The following is a 20006-nucleotide window of genomic DNA, read 5'->3' as shown; positions in this document are numbered from 1 at the left end:
GAGGGGGAGACGAACCATGAGAGACGATGGACTCTGAAAAACAAACTGAGGGTTCTAGAGGGGAAGGCGGTGGACGGATGGGTTAGCCTCGTGATGGGTATTAAAGAGGGCACGTTCTGCATGGAGCACTGGGTGTTATGCACAAACAATGAATCATGGAACACTACATTAAAAAATAATGATGTAATGTATGGTGATTAACATAACAATAAAAAATTAAAAATAATAATAATAAAAAAATAAAGTGCAATTCCTATGTCTCCCACCCTCAACCAACACCATCCCACACCATCTATATACAAAAAATGAACCACTTCGCTTTCTGGTCTTACTTCACATTTCAGTACTGGCCTCCATAAAACAACCCTGTAAGACATTGTCATGCCTGTTTTAAAGAGGTACTAATCAAAGTACAGCATTAGTGAATGGGAAAGCTAAGGTTTAATGCCTTCTATTCTATAGAACTATATATCTGACTATAGTCCTTCTGGCATCTTATTTTCCATAGCACGCAAGAAAAGAGGAAAAGGAGATTTTTACTTATTCAAAAAGCTCAGGCTTGTCTGAAAGAAAAGGGATTTTAAAATAAACAATACTTTCCCAAAATAAAGTGCAAACTCACAGAGTAAAGTGAAATTACATGGCTATATTTTCTTTTTTAAAAGATTTTATTTATTGCGTACCTGGGTGGCTCAGTTGGTTAAGCGACTGCCTTCGGCTCAGGTCATGATCCTGGTGTCCCGGGATCGAGTCCCGCATTGGGCTCTCTGCTCAGCAGGGAGTCTGCTTCTCCCTCTGACCCTCTTCCCTCTCGTGCTCTCTATCTCTCATTCTCTCTCTCTCAAATAAATAAATAAAATCTTAAAAAAAGAAAAGAAAATTCATCAAAAAAAAGATTTTATTTATTAATTTGAGAGAGAGAGAAAGCTCAAGCAACTATGAGCATGGGGGAGGGGCAGAGGAAGAGAAAGAAGCAGATTCCCCACTGAGCAGGAAGCGCAATGCGATGTGGGACTCAATCCCAGGAAACCAGGATCATGACCAAAGCCAAAAGGCAGACACTTAACCAACTGAGCCACCCACGCACCCACATGGGTACATATTCAAAAACAAACAATGTCTAAGGACTTCAGCCTAGACCATGGAATAGGAGCTCAGCAGGTCGCCAAAAATATTCTTTCAAAAACATCATAACATTTCTACATAATTATGGTTTGTTTTTGAATTTTCATGTAAACCGGAACCCCTCCCCCCCAAAAAACTCTGGACAGCCCTTCAGTCCACATACATAAGGTCTACTTTAATTTTTTTTAATTAATTTATTTTTTTATTATGTTATGTTAATCCCCATACATGATTAGTTTTTGATGTAGTGTTCCATGATTGTTTGCGTATAACACCCAGTGCTCCATTCAGTACGTGCACTCTTTCATACCCATCACCAGGCTAACACATCCCCCCACCCCCCTCCCCTCTAGAACCCTCAGATTGTTTCTCAGAGTCCATGGTCTCTCATGGTTCGTTTCCCCCTCCAATCCCCCCCTTCATTTTTCCTTCCTACTATCATCTTTTTTTTAACATATACTGTATTATTTCTTTGAGGTACACGTCCGTGATTCACCAGTCTTAAAAAATTCACAGCACTCACCATGGCACATACACTCCCGAAGGTCTATCGCCCAGCCACCCCATCCATCGCACCCCCCACCACTCCAGAAACCCTCATTTTGTTTCCTGAGATTAAGAGTTCCTCATATGAGTGAGATCATATGATACATATCATTCGATGATTGACTAATTTCGCTCAGCATAATACCCTACAGTTCCATCCCCATCGTTGCAAATGACACGATTTCATTCCTTTTGATGGCAGCATAATATTCCATTGTATATATATACCACTTCCTCTTTATCAATTCATCTATCGATGTACATCTTGACTCGTTGCATGGATTCGCTATTGTGGACATTGCTGCTATAAACATCGGGGTGCATGTACCCCTTTGGACACTACATTTGTATCTTTGGGGTAAAAACCCAGTAATGCAATTCCTGGGTCGTATGTTAGCTCTATTTTCAACTTTTTGAGGAACCTCCATACTATTTTCCAGAGTTGCTGCACCAGCTTGTATTCCCACCAACAATGTAGGAGAGTTCCCCTTTCTCCTCATCCCCGCCAACAAATGTAGCTTCCTGACTTGTTCATTTTAGCCATACTGACTGTGTGAGGTGATATCTCATTGGGGTTTTGATTTGGATTTCCCTGATGACAAGCTATGTTTAGCAATTTTTCATTTGTCTGTTGGCCATTTGGATGTCTTCTTTGGAAAATGTCTGTTCATGTCTCCTGCACATTTCTTGATTGGATTATTTGTTCTTTGGGTGTTGAGTTTGATAAGTTCTTTATAGATTTTGGATACTAACCCTTTACCTGATATGTCATCTGCAAATATCTTCTCTCATTCTCTTGGTTGTCTTTTGGTTTTGTTGACTGTTTCCTTTGCTATGCAAAAGCTTTTTATCTTGATGAAGTCCCAAAGATTCATTTTTGCCCTTGCTTCCCTTACCTTTGGCAATAATTCTAGGAAGAAGTTCCTGTGGCTGAGGTCAAAGAGGTTGCTGTCTGTGTTCTCCTTTAGGATTTTTTGGACTCCTGTCTCACATTGAGGACTTTCAACCATTTTAAGTTTATTTTTGTGTGTGCTGTAAGGAAATGGTCCAGTTTCATTCTTCTGCATGTGGCTGTCCAGGTTTCCCAACACAATTTCTTGAAGAAACTGCCTTTTTTCCATTGGACATTCTTTCCTGAGTTGTTAAAGATTAGTTGACCATAGAGTTGAGGGTACATTTCTGGCCTCTCTATTCTGTTCTATTGATCTATGTGTCCGTTTTTCTGCGAGTACCATAATGCTGTGATGATTACGGCTTTGTAATAGAGCTCGAAGACCGGAATTGTGATGCCACCAGCTTCGCTTTTCTTTTTCAACATTCCTCGGTGTATTCTGGGTCTTTTCTGGTTCCATACAAATTTTAGAATCATTTGTTCCATTTCCAATTGCATTAAATGTGTAGATTGCTCTAGATAGCATTGACATCTTCAAAATATTTGTTCTTCCATCCATGTGCATGGAACGTTTTTCCATTTCTTTCTGTCTCCCTCAATTTCTTTCCTGAGTATTTTATAATTTTCTGAGTACAGATTCTTTGCCTCTTTGGTTAGATTTATTCCTAGGTATCTTGCGGTTTTCGGTGCAATTGTAGATGGGATTGACTCCTTAATTTCTCTGTCTTCTGTCTTGTTGTTGGTGTATAGGAATACCACTGATTTCTGTGCATGGATTTTATATCCTGCCACTTTACTGAATTCCTGTATGAGTTCTAGCAGTTTTGCGGTGGAGTCTTTTGGGTTTTCCACATAAAGTATCATATTATCTGCAAAGAGTGAGAATTTGACTTCTTTGCCAATTCGGAAGCCTATTTCTTTTTGTTGCCTGATTGCTGTGGCTAGGACTTCTAATACTATGTTGAATAGCAGTGGTGATAGTGGACATCCCTGCCGTGTTCCTGACCTTAGAAGAAAAGCTCTCAGTTTTTCCCCATTGAGAATGATATTCGCAGTGGTTTTTTCATAGATGACTTTTATGATATTGAGGTATGTACCCTCTATCCCTATACTCTGAAGACTTTTAATCAAGAAAGAATGCTGTACTTTGTCAAATGCTTTTTCTGCATCTACTGAGAGGATCATATATTCTTCTTTGTTCTTTTATTAATATATTGTATAACATTGATTGATTTGTGGATGTTGAACCTACCTTGCAGCCCAGGGATAAATCCCACTTGGTCATGGTGAAGGATCTTTTTAATGGACTGTTGGATCCTATTGGCTAGTATTTTGGTGAGAATTTTTTCATCCATGTTCAGCAAGAATATTGGTCTGTAGTTCCACTTTTTGATGGGGTCTTTGTCTGGTTTTGGGATCCAGGTAATGGTGGTCTCATAAAACAAGTTGGAAGTTTTCCTTTCATTTCTATTTTTTGGAACAGTTTCAAAAGAATAGGTATTAACTCTTTTTAAATGTTTGGTAAAATTCCACTTGGAAGCCATCTGGCCCTGGGCTTTTATTTGTTGGGAGATTTTTGATGACTGCTTCAATTTCCTTAGTGGTTATAGGTCTGTTCAGGTTTTCTATTTCGTCCTGGTTCAGTTTTTGTAGTTTATACATCTCCAGAAATGCATCCATTCTTCCAGATTATCTAATTTGCTGGCATAGAGTTGCTCATAATATGTTCTTATAACTGTTTGTATTTCTTTGGTGTTGGTTGTGATCTCTCCTCTTTCATTCATGATTTTGTTGATTGGGTCATTTCTGTTTTCTTTTTGATACGTCTGGCCACGGGTTTATCACTCTTGTAAATTCTTTCAAAGAACCAGCTCCTAGTTTTGTTCATCTGTTCTACTGTTCTTTTCGTTTCTATTTCATTGATTTCTGCTCTGATCTTTATTATTTCTCTTCTCCTGCTGGGTATAGGCTTTATTTGCTGATCTTTCTCTACCTCCTTTAGGTGTAGGATTAGGTTGTGTATTTGAGACCTTTCTTGTTTCTTGAGAAAGGCTTGTATTGCTATATACTTTCCTCTTAGGACAGCCTGTGAGGCATCCCAAAGATTTTGAACAGTTGTGTTTTCATTTTCATTTGTTTCCATAATGTTTTTTAATTCTTCTTTAATTAACTGGTTGACCCATTCATTCTTTAGTACGATGCTATTTCGCCTCCATGTATTTGAGTGCTTTCTGACTTTCCTCTTGTGATTGAGTTCTAGCTTCAAAACATTGTGGTCTCAAAATATGCACGGAATGATCCCAATCTTTTGGTATCAGTTGAGACCTGATTTGTGACCTAGGATGTGATCTATTCTGGAGACTGTTCCATGGGCACTAGAGAAGAATGTGTATTCTGTTGCCTTGGGATGGAATGTTCTGAATATATCTTTGAAGTCCATTTGGTCCAGTGTATCATTTAAAGTCTTCATTTTCTTGTTGATCTTTTGCTTAGATGATCTGTCCATTTCAGTGCGGGGGGGTGTTAAAGTCCCCCACTATTATTGTATTGTTGTCGATGTGTTTCTTTGCTTTTGTTATTAATTGGCTTATATAAGTGGCTGCTCCCATGTTAGGAGTATAGATATTTAAAATTGTTAGTTCTTCTTGAATAGACCCTTAAAGTCGGATATAATGTCCTTCCTCATCTCTTATTATATTCTTAGGTTTAAAGCTAATTTGTCTGATATAAGATTTGCCACCTCAGCTTTCTTTTGGTGTCCATTAACATGGTAAATGATTTTCCACCCCCTCACTTTCAATCTGGGGGTGTCTTTGGGTCTAAAATGAGTCTCTTGCAGACAGCATACTGATGGGTCTTGTTTTTTATCCAATCTGATAGCCTATGTCTTTAGATTGGGGCATTTAGCCCATTTACATTCAGGGTAGCTATTGAAAGATATGAATTTAGTGCTATTATATTGCCTGTAAGATGACTGTTACTGTATATTGTCTCTGTTCCTTTCTGGTCTGTTACTTTTAGGCTCTCTCTTTGCTTAGAGGACCCCTTTCATATTTCTTGGAGGGCTGGTTTCGTGTTTGCAAATTCCTTTAGTTTTTGGTTGTCCTGGAAGCTTTTTATCTCTCCTTCTATTTTCAGTGACAGCTAGCTGGATATAGTATTTTTGGCTGCATATTTTTCTCGTTTAACACTCTGAATATATCATGCCAATCCTTTCTGGCCTGCCAGGTTTCTGTGGATAAGTCTGTTGCCAATCTAATGTTTCTACGATTGTAGTTGACAGATCTCTTATCCCGAGCTGCTTTCAGGATTTTCTCTTTGTCTCTGAGACTCGTAAGTTTTGCTATTAGATGTCAGAGTGTTGACCTATTTCTATTGAATTTTGAGGAGGTACTCTGTGCCTCCTGGATTTTGATGCCTGTTTCCTTCCCCAAATTAGGGAAGTTCTCTGCTATACTTTGCTCCAGTATACCTTCTGCCTCTCTCTCTCTTTCTTCTTCTTCTGGGATCCCAATTATTCTAATATTGTTTCATCTTATGGTATCATTTATCTCTCGAATTCTGCCCTCGTCATCCAGTAGTTGTTTATCTCTCTTTTTCTCAGGTTCTTTATTTTCCATCATTCGGTCTTCTATATCACTGATTCTCTCTGATATATCTCTGATATATTCTCTCTGATATACACTGATACCTCATTTATCCTAGCACATAGAGCCTCCATTTTTTATTGCACTTCATTAATAGCCTTTTTGTTTTCGACTTGTTAGATTTTAGTTCTTTTATTTCTCCAGAAAGGGTTTCTCTAATATCTTCCATGCTTTATTCAAGCCCAGCTAGTATCTTTAAAATTGTCATTCTGAACTCTAGTTCTGACATCTTACTAATGTCCATATTGATCAGGTCCCTGGCAGTCGGTATTGCCTCTTGTTCTTTTTTTTGAAGTGATTTTTTCCATCTTCTCATTTTGTCCAGAGGACAATAGATGAATGAGAGAATAAAATGCTAACAGGGTAAAGGAACCCCAGAAAAATACACACTAAACAAATCAGAAGAGACCCAAACCGGGGTAAAAGAAAGGGAAAGAAAGAAAAAAGAAGAAAAAGAAAAAAGATTAAAAAAAAAAAAGAATATGATCAGTCTGGTGCACCGATCAGTGCTATACACTAGATTTTGGGTGTATTTTGTTCTGTTAGAAGAAACTGCCTCCCAAAATCTTAAAGAAAGAAAAACTTATATATGTACAAAAATAAGGGTAAATACAATGAAGGGATAGAATATGACTGTAAAGATGGAAATTATAAAAGATTTTATGGGTGCCTGGGTGGCTCAGATGGTTAAGCGTCTGCCTTCGGCTCAGGTCGTGATCCCAGAGTCCTGGGATCGAGTCCCGCATCGGGCTCCCTGCTCCTTGGGAGCCTGCTTCTCCCTCTGCCTCTCTTTCTCTCTCTCTCTCCCCCTCTCTCTGTCTCTCATGAATAAATAAATAAAATTTTAAAAAAAAGATTTAAAAAAAAAAGATTTTATAAAAGGAATTAGTAAGATAAGAAGTTGGTTGAAAAAAGAAAGAAAAGGAATTATCCTGGGTGGCTCAATTGGTTAAGCAACTGCCTTCGGCTCAGGTCATGATCCTGGAGTCCCAGGATCGAGTCCCACATCGGGCTCCCTGCTCGGCAGGGAGTCTGCTTCTCCCTCTGACCCTCTTCCCTCTCATGCTCTCTATCTCTCACTCTCTCTCTCTCAAATAAATAAATAAAATCTTTAAAAAAAAAAAGTATTTAAAAAAAAAAAAGGCGGGGAGAGAATGTGATCAGGGAGGAGACCAGAACAAAGCCATACAGTAGAGATTTAAGGTATATTTTGGTCTGTTAGAAGAAACTGTATCACAAAATGTTGAAGAGAGAAAAAATTATATATATACCAAACATAAGGTTAACTACTATGAAGGGGTAGAATATGACACTAAAAATGAAAAATAAAAAAGATTTTTAAAAAAGAGATTGATTAGATGTTGGTTGAAAAGGGGAAAAGGAAAAATTCAAAAAAAAAAGAAAATTTAAAAAATTAACTTTTAAAGACTAAAGAATAGGGGGAAAAATCCATGAATTCTATGTGCAGTATTCCCCCTAGTGCCGGCGTTCTTCTGTTCTCATTGATCGGTAAACTTGGTCTTGGCTGGCTGTTCTTGCTGATCTTCTGGGGGAGGGGCCTGTTGCTGTGGTTCTCAAATGTCTTTGCCAGAGGCAGAACTGCACCGCCCTTGCCCGGGGCCGGGCTAAGCAATCCACTTGGGTTTGCTCTCAGGAGCTTTTGTTCCCTGCAAGGTTTCCGTACAGCTTTGGAGGATGAGCGTGAAAATGGCTGCCTCCCAAACTCCGCCCCGGAGAAGCCGAGAACTCGGGGCCCCACTCCACAGTAAGCCCCCAGAGAAAAGCAGTCAATTACTCCTGTCTCCCTGGTCTCCAGCCGCACTCCGGGCTCACCCGGCATGTGACTGAGCATTTCTATCTCTGCAACATGAACCCGTTTGGAGTCTCCAAACCCAGCAGATCCCTGCATTGCCCTCCCGTGACGCTCCTCCCGGGGGAAGAAGGGGAGTGTCCCTGGATCTGCCGCTTGTTGGTCCCTGGTGGAAGAGCAGTGGCCCGTCTGTGCCGCGGATCACGGTTTATGGCAACCCCAAGCTGAAAGCCCACTCCTCGGCTCTGTCTTTGCAGCCGGCTTCTCTGCTCCGATACCTTGGAGCTCTGCCACACTCAGGCACCTCTGGCCTTTCTGTGACCCCGAGGGTCCAGAGATCACACTGTCCCAGGGAGGTTCACCCCCTGCTTAGCCACTGGAGCGACGTCCCTCAGCAGAGCCAACTTCTAAAAGTTCCGATTTTGTGCTCCGCTGCTCTATCACTTGCCAGTAGCGGCTGACAGAGGCTCCCTCCCCAACCCAACTATCTTCCTGAATATTACCTCGGATTCACTTCTCCGCACGTCCTATCTTCCAGAAAGTGGTCGCTTTTCTGTTCATAGAGTTGCTGCTATTCTTTTCTTCAATCTCCTGTTGAGTTTGTAGGTGTTCAGAATGGCTTGATCCCTATCTAGCTGAATTCCTGGGATCAGACTACATTTAGATCTCCAACTCCTCTGCCATCTTGCTCCTTCCCCATAAGCTCTATTTTTAAATGTAAAAATCCGGTCAAGAACACAACTCACCTATCAAGATGGCATAAAATAACTAAGCATGACCTTGCTCAGGAAATTACTAGAGGCACAACACTTTGACCCACCAGTGTTAACTTGGACCATTAAAGAGCTTCCCCTGAGTTTCAGCTAATCCTGCAACTACTATGGCCCTGCCTATGAGAAGCAATGGACAGTGAGTTGAAAATCCAGCCCCTACACTTACAGGAACTTCAAAGAATTACAGAGCGAAATTTCTTGCCTTCAACACTAAAGCCTGAACCAATCAGGCATGAGTGAGTAAAAGAGCCCAAGCCAGGTAATCCAATAAAAGGAATGCATTACAGGAAACCTGGGTAGCATAGATATTTTAACAGTATTTATTCTTCTAATCCATGAGCATGGCATGTTTTTCCATTTCTTTGTGTCTTCCTCAATTTCTTTCATAAATATTCTGTAGTGTTTCGAGTACAGATCCTTTACCTCTTTGGTTACGTTTATTCCTAGGTATCTCATGGTTTTTGTTGCAACTGTAAATAGGATCGATTCCTTAGGCAATCTACACATTCAGTGTAATCCCTATCAAAATCCCCTCAACAATTTTCACAGAGCTGGAACACATAATCCTAAAATTTGTATGGAGTCAGAAAAGACCACGAATAGCCACAGGAATGTCGAAAAATAAAACCAAAGCTGGTGGCATCACAATGCTAGGTTTCAAGCTCTATTACAAAACTGTAATTATCAAGACGGTATGGTACTGACACAAAAACAGACACATGGATCAATGGAACAGAATAGAGATCCCTGAAATGTACTCTCAACTCTATGGTGAATAATCTTCGACAAAGCAGGAAAGAATATCTGATAGAAAAAAGAAAGTCTCTTCAATAAATGGTGCTGGGAAAATTGGACAGCCACATATAGAAGAATGAACCTGGACCACTTTCTTACACCATACACAAAGATAAACTCAAAATGGATGAAAAACCTAAATGTGAGATAGGAATCCATCAAAATCCTTGAGGAGAACACAGGCAGCAACCTCTTCAACCTCAGCCACAGCAACTTCTTGCTTGACGTGTCTCCAAAGGCAAGGGAAACAAAAGCAAAAAATGAACTACTGGGACTTCACCAAGATAAAAAGCTTCTGCAAAGCAAAGGAAACAGTCAACAAAATTAAAAGGCAACGTATGGAATGTGAGAAGATATTTGCAAATGACATATCAGATAGAGGGCTAATATCCAAAATCTATAAAGAACTTATCAAACTCAACACCCAAAAAACAAATAATCCAGTCAAGAAATTGGCAGAAGACATGAACAAACATTTCTGCAAAGAAGACATCCAAATGGCCAACAGACACATGAAAAAATACTCCAGGGGCGCCTGGGTGGCTCAGATTGTTAAGCGTCTGCTTTCAGCTCAGGTCATGATCCCAGGGTCCTGGGATCGAGCCCCACATCGGGTTCCTGGCTCAGCGGGGAACCTGCTTCTCCCTCTCCCTCTGTCTCTTCCCCTGCTCATTCTCTCTCTCTCTCTGTCTCAAATGAATAAATAAAATCTTTAAAAAAAAATACTCCATATAACTAGGCATCAGGGCAATACAAACAAAAACCACAATGAGATACCACCACACACCAGTCAGAATGGCTGAAATTAACAAAACAGGAAAGAACAAATGTTGGCCAGGATGCAGAGAAAGGGGAATGCTCTTACACTGTTGTGGGAATGCAAGCTAGTGCAGCCACTCCGGAAAACAGTATGGAGGTTCCTCAAGAAGTTAAAAATAGATCTACCCTATGACCCAGTAGTTACACTAGTAGATATGTACCCCAAAGATACAAATGTAGTGATCCGAAGGAGCACCTGCACCTCAATGTTCATAGTAGCTATGTCCATAATAGCCAAACTGTGGGAAGGGCCAAGATGGCCATTAACAGATGAATGGATAAAGAAGATATGGTATATATATACAATGGAATATTACTCAGCCATCAGAAAGGATGAATACTTACCATTTACATTGACATGGGTGGAACTGGAGGGTAATATGCTGAGCGAAATAAGTCAATCAGAGAAAGACAACTGTCATATGGTTTCACTCATATGAGAAATATAAGAAACAAGACAGAGGACTGTAGGGGAAGGGAGGGAAAGCAGAATGGGAAGTCACCTGAGAGGGAGAAAAACCATAAGAGACTCTTAACTATAAGAAACAAACTGAGGGTTGCTGGAAGTGAGATGGGTGAGGGAGTGGGGTATTTGGTGATGGGCATTAAAGGAGGTCATGTGATGTGAGGAGAACTGGGTATTATAGGAACCTGATAAATTATTGAATACTATATATGAAATTAATGATGTATATAAGTTGGCTAATTGAATTTAAATTTTTAAAAAAGGAAACCAGTTGCAGAAGTTTTGGGAGAGTTGAACGGTCAAACAGGTGAAACTAGGGCAACACAGGAATTAACAATAGCAGGAAGTCTCTCCTGTACCCACAGATAAAGGGCAAAGGCAGGAGGTGGTGATATCCTGGGAGTCAGGGCAATCCAACAAAGTTGGGATCACACGGAAGGGGCTATCTGGCAAAACCATGAAGGAAATATAGCCACTGCCAGAGATGCTGCCCAAAACAAAAAAGGGAGAAATATCCAGACTTCTCCTTTCTACCTGCCCTTCAATCTCCTGCTAGAATTTCCTATTAGCAAACCTAGCCAGAATCCAGATAACAATCCCCATCAGGGGATTGGCCCCGGCAATGAGAAGAATGGGCAAAGGATGAGAAATGAAACAAACTGCCAACAGGTGGCCTGTACAAAATATCTTCATACCTTCAAAAGGCAAGTCTATCTGAAAGCTGTATGACAACCCAGAATTTGTATGGATTTTTCAATACTGCAGTATACTATCGAAGCACAATTATTTTATGCAGAATAAAGCATAAAAACACAGACAACATTCCAGTTTTGCTAACTAATGTAATTTTTAAAATTTTTGTTTGCAAATGTAGATCAATAATAATAGAAAATTTTTTTCTTTTTTTTTAAGATTTTATTTATTTATTTGACAGAGAGAGACACAGCAAGAGAGGGAACACAAGCAGGGGGAGTGGGAGAGGGAGAAGCAGGCTTCCCTCAGAGCAGGGAGCCCGATGTAGGACTCGATCCCAGAACCCTGGGATCATGACCTGAGCTGAAAGCAGATGCTTAATGACTGAGCCACCCAGGCACCCCAATAATAGAAAATTTTTAAACATCCTAATTGAAAATGTATCATTTGGCTATCACTTGAAAAACTATTTATGTCTTAGACTTTAACTAATACATATGTATAATCATTCAAGTAGTAACTTAAATCTTCACTGAGAAGAGGAGAGCTATAAATAAACTCAATGAACCATATTTAATCAAGTGATATGTGTCCCCTTTTTTGAAGTTATTTTGCTACTAAAGCATAGAGGGTGTTTTATGTATACTGGAAGTCCCCTTCAAAACATTGTCTAGATAATTTAAAAAGAGCAGTTGAAAAGATGTGCAAATAAGATTTTATTAAACATACTTCATACTTCAACTGTTGTTTCCGAGGCCCTTAGGTTCAGTAATGTTACTACAGGAAATGTCATCATTCTTAGAGGAAAGTTATTTGGGAATGAAATGTTTTACTTCTTCCTCAAAGAGAAGGCAGACAAAATAAGAAAGAGAAAAATATACATGTAGATACATAACCATATATATGTAGAAATAATTCAGTAAAGAGGTCAGAAATTTAAAAAACAAATGAAAACCCTGCAATAACAGAAGTTCAGCTTTGTTTCAATTATGAGTCAGAAACAAACAACAGAATTAAATTATTCACCTACAGTTTCATAGCTGCCAGTATCTCTCCAACAGAATTTCTAGACATAGTGAAACAATTTATGTTACATAACCATGCTGTTTTCTCCAAAATGTGCTATTTTTTTTCTCTCTAAAAAATATATTGGCCTTGTAAGGTGGCACAATTGCCCAGCAAAGCATGAATTACCAAGAGTATCTCTCTCTTCAAATCCCTATCTAAATGTACAACCTTTACCTAAGTCCTTGTTTCAGGGTATGATTCTGGGGGGAACCCAATCTAAGTTTCCTATGTTGTAGTGTTGTTCTAAGGATTCATAATAACACATATGAATATACCCACAAAAGTGCCTGGCACATTTTAGCGCTCTTCAAATGATATTATACATGTGCCAGAATTATTACCTGAAGTTGATAGGCATATATTGTGCTGTCTCTTTTATATATCAACCTTATTTACATAATAGTTCTGCAATATAAATACTTGTTTTCCTAATTTTATAGATGAGTAAAAGTTAATACATGAAACAAGGTCTGTCTGAAACCAAAACCTGTATTTTTGGCATTATACTATACTGCTATTAAAAAAAATTTAGCTAACATAGGCCTTCCAGATTCATGTACGTTGTCACAAATAGATTTAGTTCTCTCTTTGATAGCTGAGTAATATTCCTCTGTATATACGTGTGTGTGTGCACATGGCATGTGTGTCACGTTTTCTTTGTCCATTCATATATGGAAGGATATTTTTGTTGTTTCAATATCTTGGTTATTTTGAATAATGCTGCAATAAAATCAATTTCACAGAAACAGGAAATAGAAAGGTGGTTGCCAGAGGCTGGGGGGGGAAGGGGAAATGGGGTGATGTAACTGAAAAGGTACAAATTTTCAGTTATGAATAAGTTCTGAGGATCTAACATACATACACCATGGTGACTATAGTTATTAATACAGCATAGTATACTTGAAAGTTGATAAAAGTAGACCTTAAGGGTTTTTACCACATAGAAAAGTTAACTATGGTAATTATGTGAGGTAATAGATGTGTTAATTATCTTAATCTTGGTAATTACTCTATATCATATTTGATTTATCTGTATATATATCAGACCATCACATTGGACACTTTAAATATATACAATTATATATGTCAACTTTCCTCAAAAAGTTAAAAAGAAAAAATATATCAACCATTTGGATGTCTAAAAAAATAAAAATGTGACATATTAGGCTAAACCCCCAAATTTCTATTGTAGTCATGGCACATTTTCAAACTGTGCCAAGAGTAAAAACTATTTTCTTTCAAAGGAAATAAAATATTAATTTTCAAAGATTACACAAATAAATGTGTAAAATTCCACTGGAGAAATTAAAAATAAAAGTTTTAAGTTTTTACTTCCATCATTTTGAAATGGTACATAAACAACTGAACTACATCTTTATTTCACTGACCCTTTTTCATGCCATAGTAATTTAAATATCATATTAAGTCTCTGAGGTTAACTAATTAATTTGTAGTGTAAATTATATTGTTCTTCTCATAGTCAATATACACACACTCATATCAATCATAAAACAATACTCATATTGCATATGATGGCCAAACAGTATTTATTTGGATGGCTTATTTTCAAACAAGTAGACAAATTTTTATTTTTCTTATCACAAAACCTATATTATCTTATCTTACTATATATATATTTCTATATATCTTATAACTTAATGAGAAATTTTCAACAATATATCTATTATTCATATGTCATAAACTGACCTATAATAAGGTAATATGTATATATAATGGTTAAAAGTATGGCCTTTTTAGCCAGGAAATCCTCAGTTTCAAATTCAGCTACACCTCTGTCAGTCATGCAATTCAAGGGAGATAACTTTACATCTCTGAGCATTAGTTGCCTCACCTACGTAGAAACATATAGTATCTCAGAAGATTTCTGTATTAAATGAGGTAAACTATGTATATCATTTATCATAGTGACTGCTGAGCAATAAATTAACTGGTTTTTTATTGGTTTTTCTTCTTAATGTTCTTGCTGTTATTAATGTTAAATTTTTATCTAAATGTAAAAATATTTTATATATCTTAAAATCTCACTTTATGTAAACCATTTTGTTCACTATCTATCCTCCCTACATTTATTGACCTCCTTGTTATATGACTGATAGCACACCAGGCACTGGAGAACCAAATAATAAACTATCCTTGATTTCAAGGTTTCAGTGAAAAGGAAAAAGAAAGAAATATAATAAAGGCCAGAATATAAGAGCCTAAGAGGTAGGTAGAGACACCAAACTTGCCTGAGAGGTACTGTTTCTCAGAAGAAGAAATGCTGGACTGAGTCTGAATTAATATTTTACCAGGAACAGAAAGGATCTAGGTCACAGAGAAAACAGTATCTACAAAAACATGGAGGTCTGAGAAAAGTTGGTAGATTGGGGAACAGCAAGCAATTATTCATGAGAGCTAGAAGAAAGTTAATCTCTCCCTACCTTTCTATTGCTCAAATTACTTCATTCAACAAATAAATACAGTATTAATTTAGAACTTAATTTCATAAGCACTCTACTTGGTTCTTTGGGAGAACAGGGATTAATCAGATTCAGATTCCGTCCTGAAGCAGGTAAAGTGTAGTAGAAGAGAACAAAGTTTTTAAAATCATGAAAAGTTTCAGGTATCTATAGAAGGATAAAATTAGGGTTGTCTTGCGGTTTTGCCAAGGGAAATATTACTTATACAGAGGGAGGTATGGAAAAAACAGACCAGGGATTCATTGGAGAGTTCATATTTGACCTGCAGAACTTATTTCTCATGAGAAAAACAGATTATCCCCCAGTTCAGGGCCAAGCAATATACAAAGCACTTTACATATTCTATAATTCAGAAAGAAAAAAATACTTATTGGGGCCTATCTTAAGGCAATATACTCCATCCACATGAAAAAAAATATTTCCCAATCATTGAATCTCTTAACCACCTTACTCTTCTGTAAGTTTGGATGCACCGACAGAATCCTGTTCAACACATCAGGCAGCCACAGTCAGTAGCTCAGAGTTAGCACATAAAAGAATACCCCTTTGACTTTCCTGTTTTAAATAATCTAAAATAAATCCCTGAATTCAAATTAGATCAGATGAAAGCTGCATATGTCAAACAAATTGTTTCAAGTGCCAACTAAATTGCTTTCACTAAGATGCCCTTTAGCATTATGCCCTCAGTCTACAATGAAGGATGTTACAAAATACACTCCCATAAAATATATTGTTATAAACACCATAGGGATATTATTGAGGATGATATTCATCACATTTAAGTATCTACTTTAGGTAACCTAATAGGAAGAATTTCTATAAGATCTCAATATTTGGTTTCATTTTATCTTATGGACATTCTTTTTCTCTTGGCACTGGCTACCAGAAAACTCTCAGTTAAATTTATTACCGACCTATAGCAAATTTATGGAAACTCATAGCATGCATTTTATGTACTCATCCAGCTGAATTTTCTTTTGCTATTTCCCCTTTCCGAGATTTTCTCACTTATTTATTTTTTAAATATTATTATTATCTTGTATATATTTTGGTAAGATGTTTTAGTTTTTTAAACAATGAAATACAATTTTTTTTCTCTAAGATATAGGGTAGGCATCATTCCCCATTAAACGATGAGGAAACTATGGCTGTTTTCAAGTAAGGATTTAAATTTTAGCCTGACTCCAAAGGGTATCCACTTAAGCACTCTACTATTACTGCAAGGTTTATGTACTACTAGCACAGATACAATTGATAGAAACCAATTGTTCACACACTGTTGGACAAATATGCATTATTATTTTGGATATTATGTGGTCAAATGGAGTAATTTCTTCTACTGAGCTTTTCAGTAAAGGATGGAAAAAAATAACTAAGGTTAAGGAAAATATGATCTAAGAAAGAAATCTGGATTATTTCAGACTGTAGGTAAACCAAAACAACACATGATCTTTAAAAGAATAATTCCAACCCTTATAGAGTTGTTTTATTATAAAGAGACTTCCTCTCTTTATCTGAGGTAAAAACAATTCAAAAGATATTTTCTAGATACCAAATACATACCAGACAAGGCAATAATGCAAAATTCAAGAAAACTAGAATAAATTGTTCTTAATTATGTGGACAGTGTTCAGGTCTGAATGGAAGAACAATGCTATAGTACTAATTATGGGTTGAATTATGTCCCCCAAAATTCATATCAAAGCCCAAACACCTGGTGGGGGTGGGAGGAATGAGGTGGCTGGGTGACAGACATTGGGAGGGTATGTGCTATGGTGAGCACTGTGAATTGTGTAAGACTGTTGAATCACAGACCTGTACCTCTGAAACAAATAATACATTATATGCTAAAAAAAAAAAAAGAAGAAGAAGATAGCAGGAAGGGAAAAATGAAGGGGAGGAAATCGGAGGGGGAGACGAACCATGAAAGACTATGAACTCTGAGAAACAAACTGAGGGTTCTAGAAGGGAGGGGGGTGGGGGGATGGATTAGCCTGCTGATGGGTTTTAAAGAGAGCACATACTGAATGGAGCACTGGGTGTTATACGCAAACAATGAATCACGGAACACTACAGCAAAAACTAATGATGTAATGTATGGTGATTAACGTAACATAATAAAAAAAAAAAAAAGTCCAAACACCCAAAACCTCAGAATGTGACCTCACTAGGAAATAGCATCTCTACAAAGGTAATCAAGTTAAAATGTGGTCATTAGATGGACTCTGAAAGACCAACTGAGGGTTCTAGAGGGGAGGGGGATGGGCGGATGGGTTAGCCTGGTGATGGGTATTAAAGAGGGCACGTTCTGCATGGAGCACTGGGTGTTATGAACAAACAATGAATTATGGAACACTACATCAAAAACTAATGATGTAATGTATAGTGATTAACGTAACAATAAAAAATTTTTTTTTAAATTTTTTTTAAAAAATGTGGTCATTAGAGTGGCCCCTGATCCAATATGACTGGCAGCCTCATAAAGAGGGAATATTTAGAGAAAGCCACGCATTCAGGGAGAATGCCAAGTGAAGATGAAGGCAGGGATCGGGGTGATGATTCTACAAACCAAAGAATACCAAAGACTGCTAGCAAATCACCAGAAGCTAGACAAAAGACATGGAATATATTCTTCACAATCCTTAGAAGGAACCAACCCTACTGACACCTTGATCTCAGATTTCCAGAACTATGAGATAATAAATTTCTGTTGTTGAAGCCACACATTTGTGGTTCTTTGTTATGGCAGCTGAAGCAAACTAAAATAGCATGGAATAAACCAGGAGAAGAATCTTACATAAACAAGTTTTCAATTGTTGATAAACAACCAATGTTCTTAGGGTTCAGAGAAGTGTCACATAACTGACACTGCCATGTCCCTCCAACCAATGACACACACGCATGCACACACACATTATGAAAACCAAAAATAATCAACAATTACTTATAAAACAAAATTATGTTTACCTCTCATTAAAATTTTCAAAATATTCTGAATATGTACTATGTGCCATTCAGAGTATGAGGTTCAGGGCACAAAAAAGTTAACAAGATTCAATCCCTACTGGATGGGAATTTATAATCAAGTTTCAATCTTCCAATACAAAATACCCACAGCATTTGATGATTGTGATACAATATTACTTTTGCTGTGTGGTTTGTGTTCAACTGAATCTGTTCCCTAATCATTTCTTTATAGGGAGACCTCTCGGACAAAAATTAAGTTCTGTGAGCATGTCATGCAGAACCAGGTACATGATAAACATTCAATAATTAATAATTTATCATATAGTCAAATTATATCTATTTTATCCCAAAAGAAATAACATCTGAAAAGTTATTTAATAAAATATAAGGTGCTATATCAATGCTCATTAATATTACCATTAAACCATTAAATAATCACTTATAGCAACAAAAACAGCATTTCCTTTTCAAGTATTTCCAAGGTAATTCTTTGAAAATTGGTTTTTCCCTGACAACTTAGTCCATTATGATGAAATATTAAATGGGTTGCATCACACTGAATGGTCAGATGAATTGAGATTTTGAAAAAATCTAAGACAAATTCAAAAGTATTGGTCTTCAATACACTCACCACTTTCAAAGCAAGCATCAAAGATAAGATGTCCTTTCTTGGACTGTCCACAGTATCCAGACGGAAACACCATATATTTGCTCACATTCCCTCCGATGGCATCATCATTTCCCATATCATTGCCTATTGTTAAAAAAAAGGCTCATGTTTAACAAAAATCAAAATATATTTAAGAATATAAATCCAATAAGATTTTTATTATTAATTTCCCCCATCATTTATTGCTTATCAAACAGTAAGAAATGAATTGCATAATGTAGAGTAGAAACAAGATATATTTTGGAATCAGAAACATAAGGTCTGAAATCTCACCTCTACTAAATATTAATTCTGTGATACAAAGCAATCAACTTAATCCCCTTAAGCCTGAGTTTTTCTCATCCATAATTAAGGAATGGCAAAAGCAATTCTTCAAAATTATGTTATGAGAATTAGATATGAAAATATCTAGCACAACTACTAAAACCCAAAAGATGTTCATTAAATTCAACCAAGTATTTAATAAGTAGCTAATATATTTAAATTCTCAGAAATGTTCATTTAGGGGAGCCTGGGTGGCTCAGTTAAGCATCTGCTTTTGGCTCAGGTCATGATCCCAGGGTCCTGGGATTGAGTGCCACATCAAGCTTACTCCTCAGTGGGGAGTCTGCTTGTCCCTCACCCTCTGCCTCTCCCCGCAAACACGTGCGCTCTCTCTCTCTCACTCTTTCTTGCACGTGTGCTCTCTCTCTCTTTCTCAAATAAATAAAATCTTAAAAAAAAGGAACTGTTTACTTAATTATTTTAATTCAAATAAAACAATAATTATATAACTAGCATTATAAATTGCTAATGTTCCACAGCCAGAAATAATTTGAGAACCACTGAATTAACATAGACGTTATATTACACTGTTGGTGGGAATGCAAGCTGAAACAGCCACTCTGGAAAATAGTATGGAGATTCCGCAAAAAGTTGAAAATAAAGCTACCCTATGACCCAGCAGTTGCACTGCTAGGTATTTACCCACAAGATACAAATGTAGTGTTCCGAAGGGGCACCTGCACTCCAATGTTCATAGCAGCAAAGTCCACAAAACCCAAAATGTAGCAAGAACCAAGATGTCCAGACAGATGAATGGATAGAGAAGATGTAGTATATATATACAATGGAATATTACTCAACCATCAGGAAGGATGAATACTGACCATTTACCTTGACATAGATGGAACTGGAGGGTAATATGCTGAGTGAAATAAGTCAGTCACAAACAGACAATTATCATATAGTTTCACTCATATTTGGAATATAAGAA

At 37.3% G+C, this 20006-nt stretch overlaps 1 protein-coding gene across 1 annotated transcript in view; it reads right to left on the bottom strand.

The window, feature by feature from the left end:
- LOC112823825 (AGBL carboxypeptidase 4) overlaps positions 1–20006 on the bottom strand; it is a 1550619-nt gene that overhangs the window by 1396307 nt on the left and 134306 nt on the right. Inside the window, exon 2 of the mRNA XM_073896781.1 lies at positions 18713–18835. Within this exon, the coding sequence (XP_073752882.1) occupies positions 18713–18835 (123 nt within the window). The remainder of the gene's footprint in view (positions 1–18712; positions 18836–20006) is intronic.

This window comes from Callorhinus ursinus, unplaced genomic scaffold, assembly GCF_003265705.2.
Source record: "Callorhinus ursinus isolate GAN/ISIS: 27379988/994484 unplaced genomic scaffold, GSC_fseal_2.0 scaffold9, whole genome shotgun sequence".
Classification (NCBI taxonomy): Eukaryota; Metazoa; Chordata; class Mammalia; order Carnivora; family Otariidae; genus Callorhinus; species Callorhinus ursinus.
Note: the sequence above shows the minus strand (reverse complement) of the source record. Positions and strands in the feature narration are given on the sequence as shown.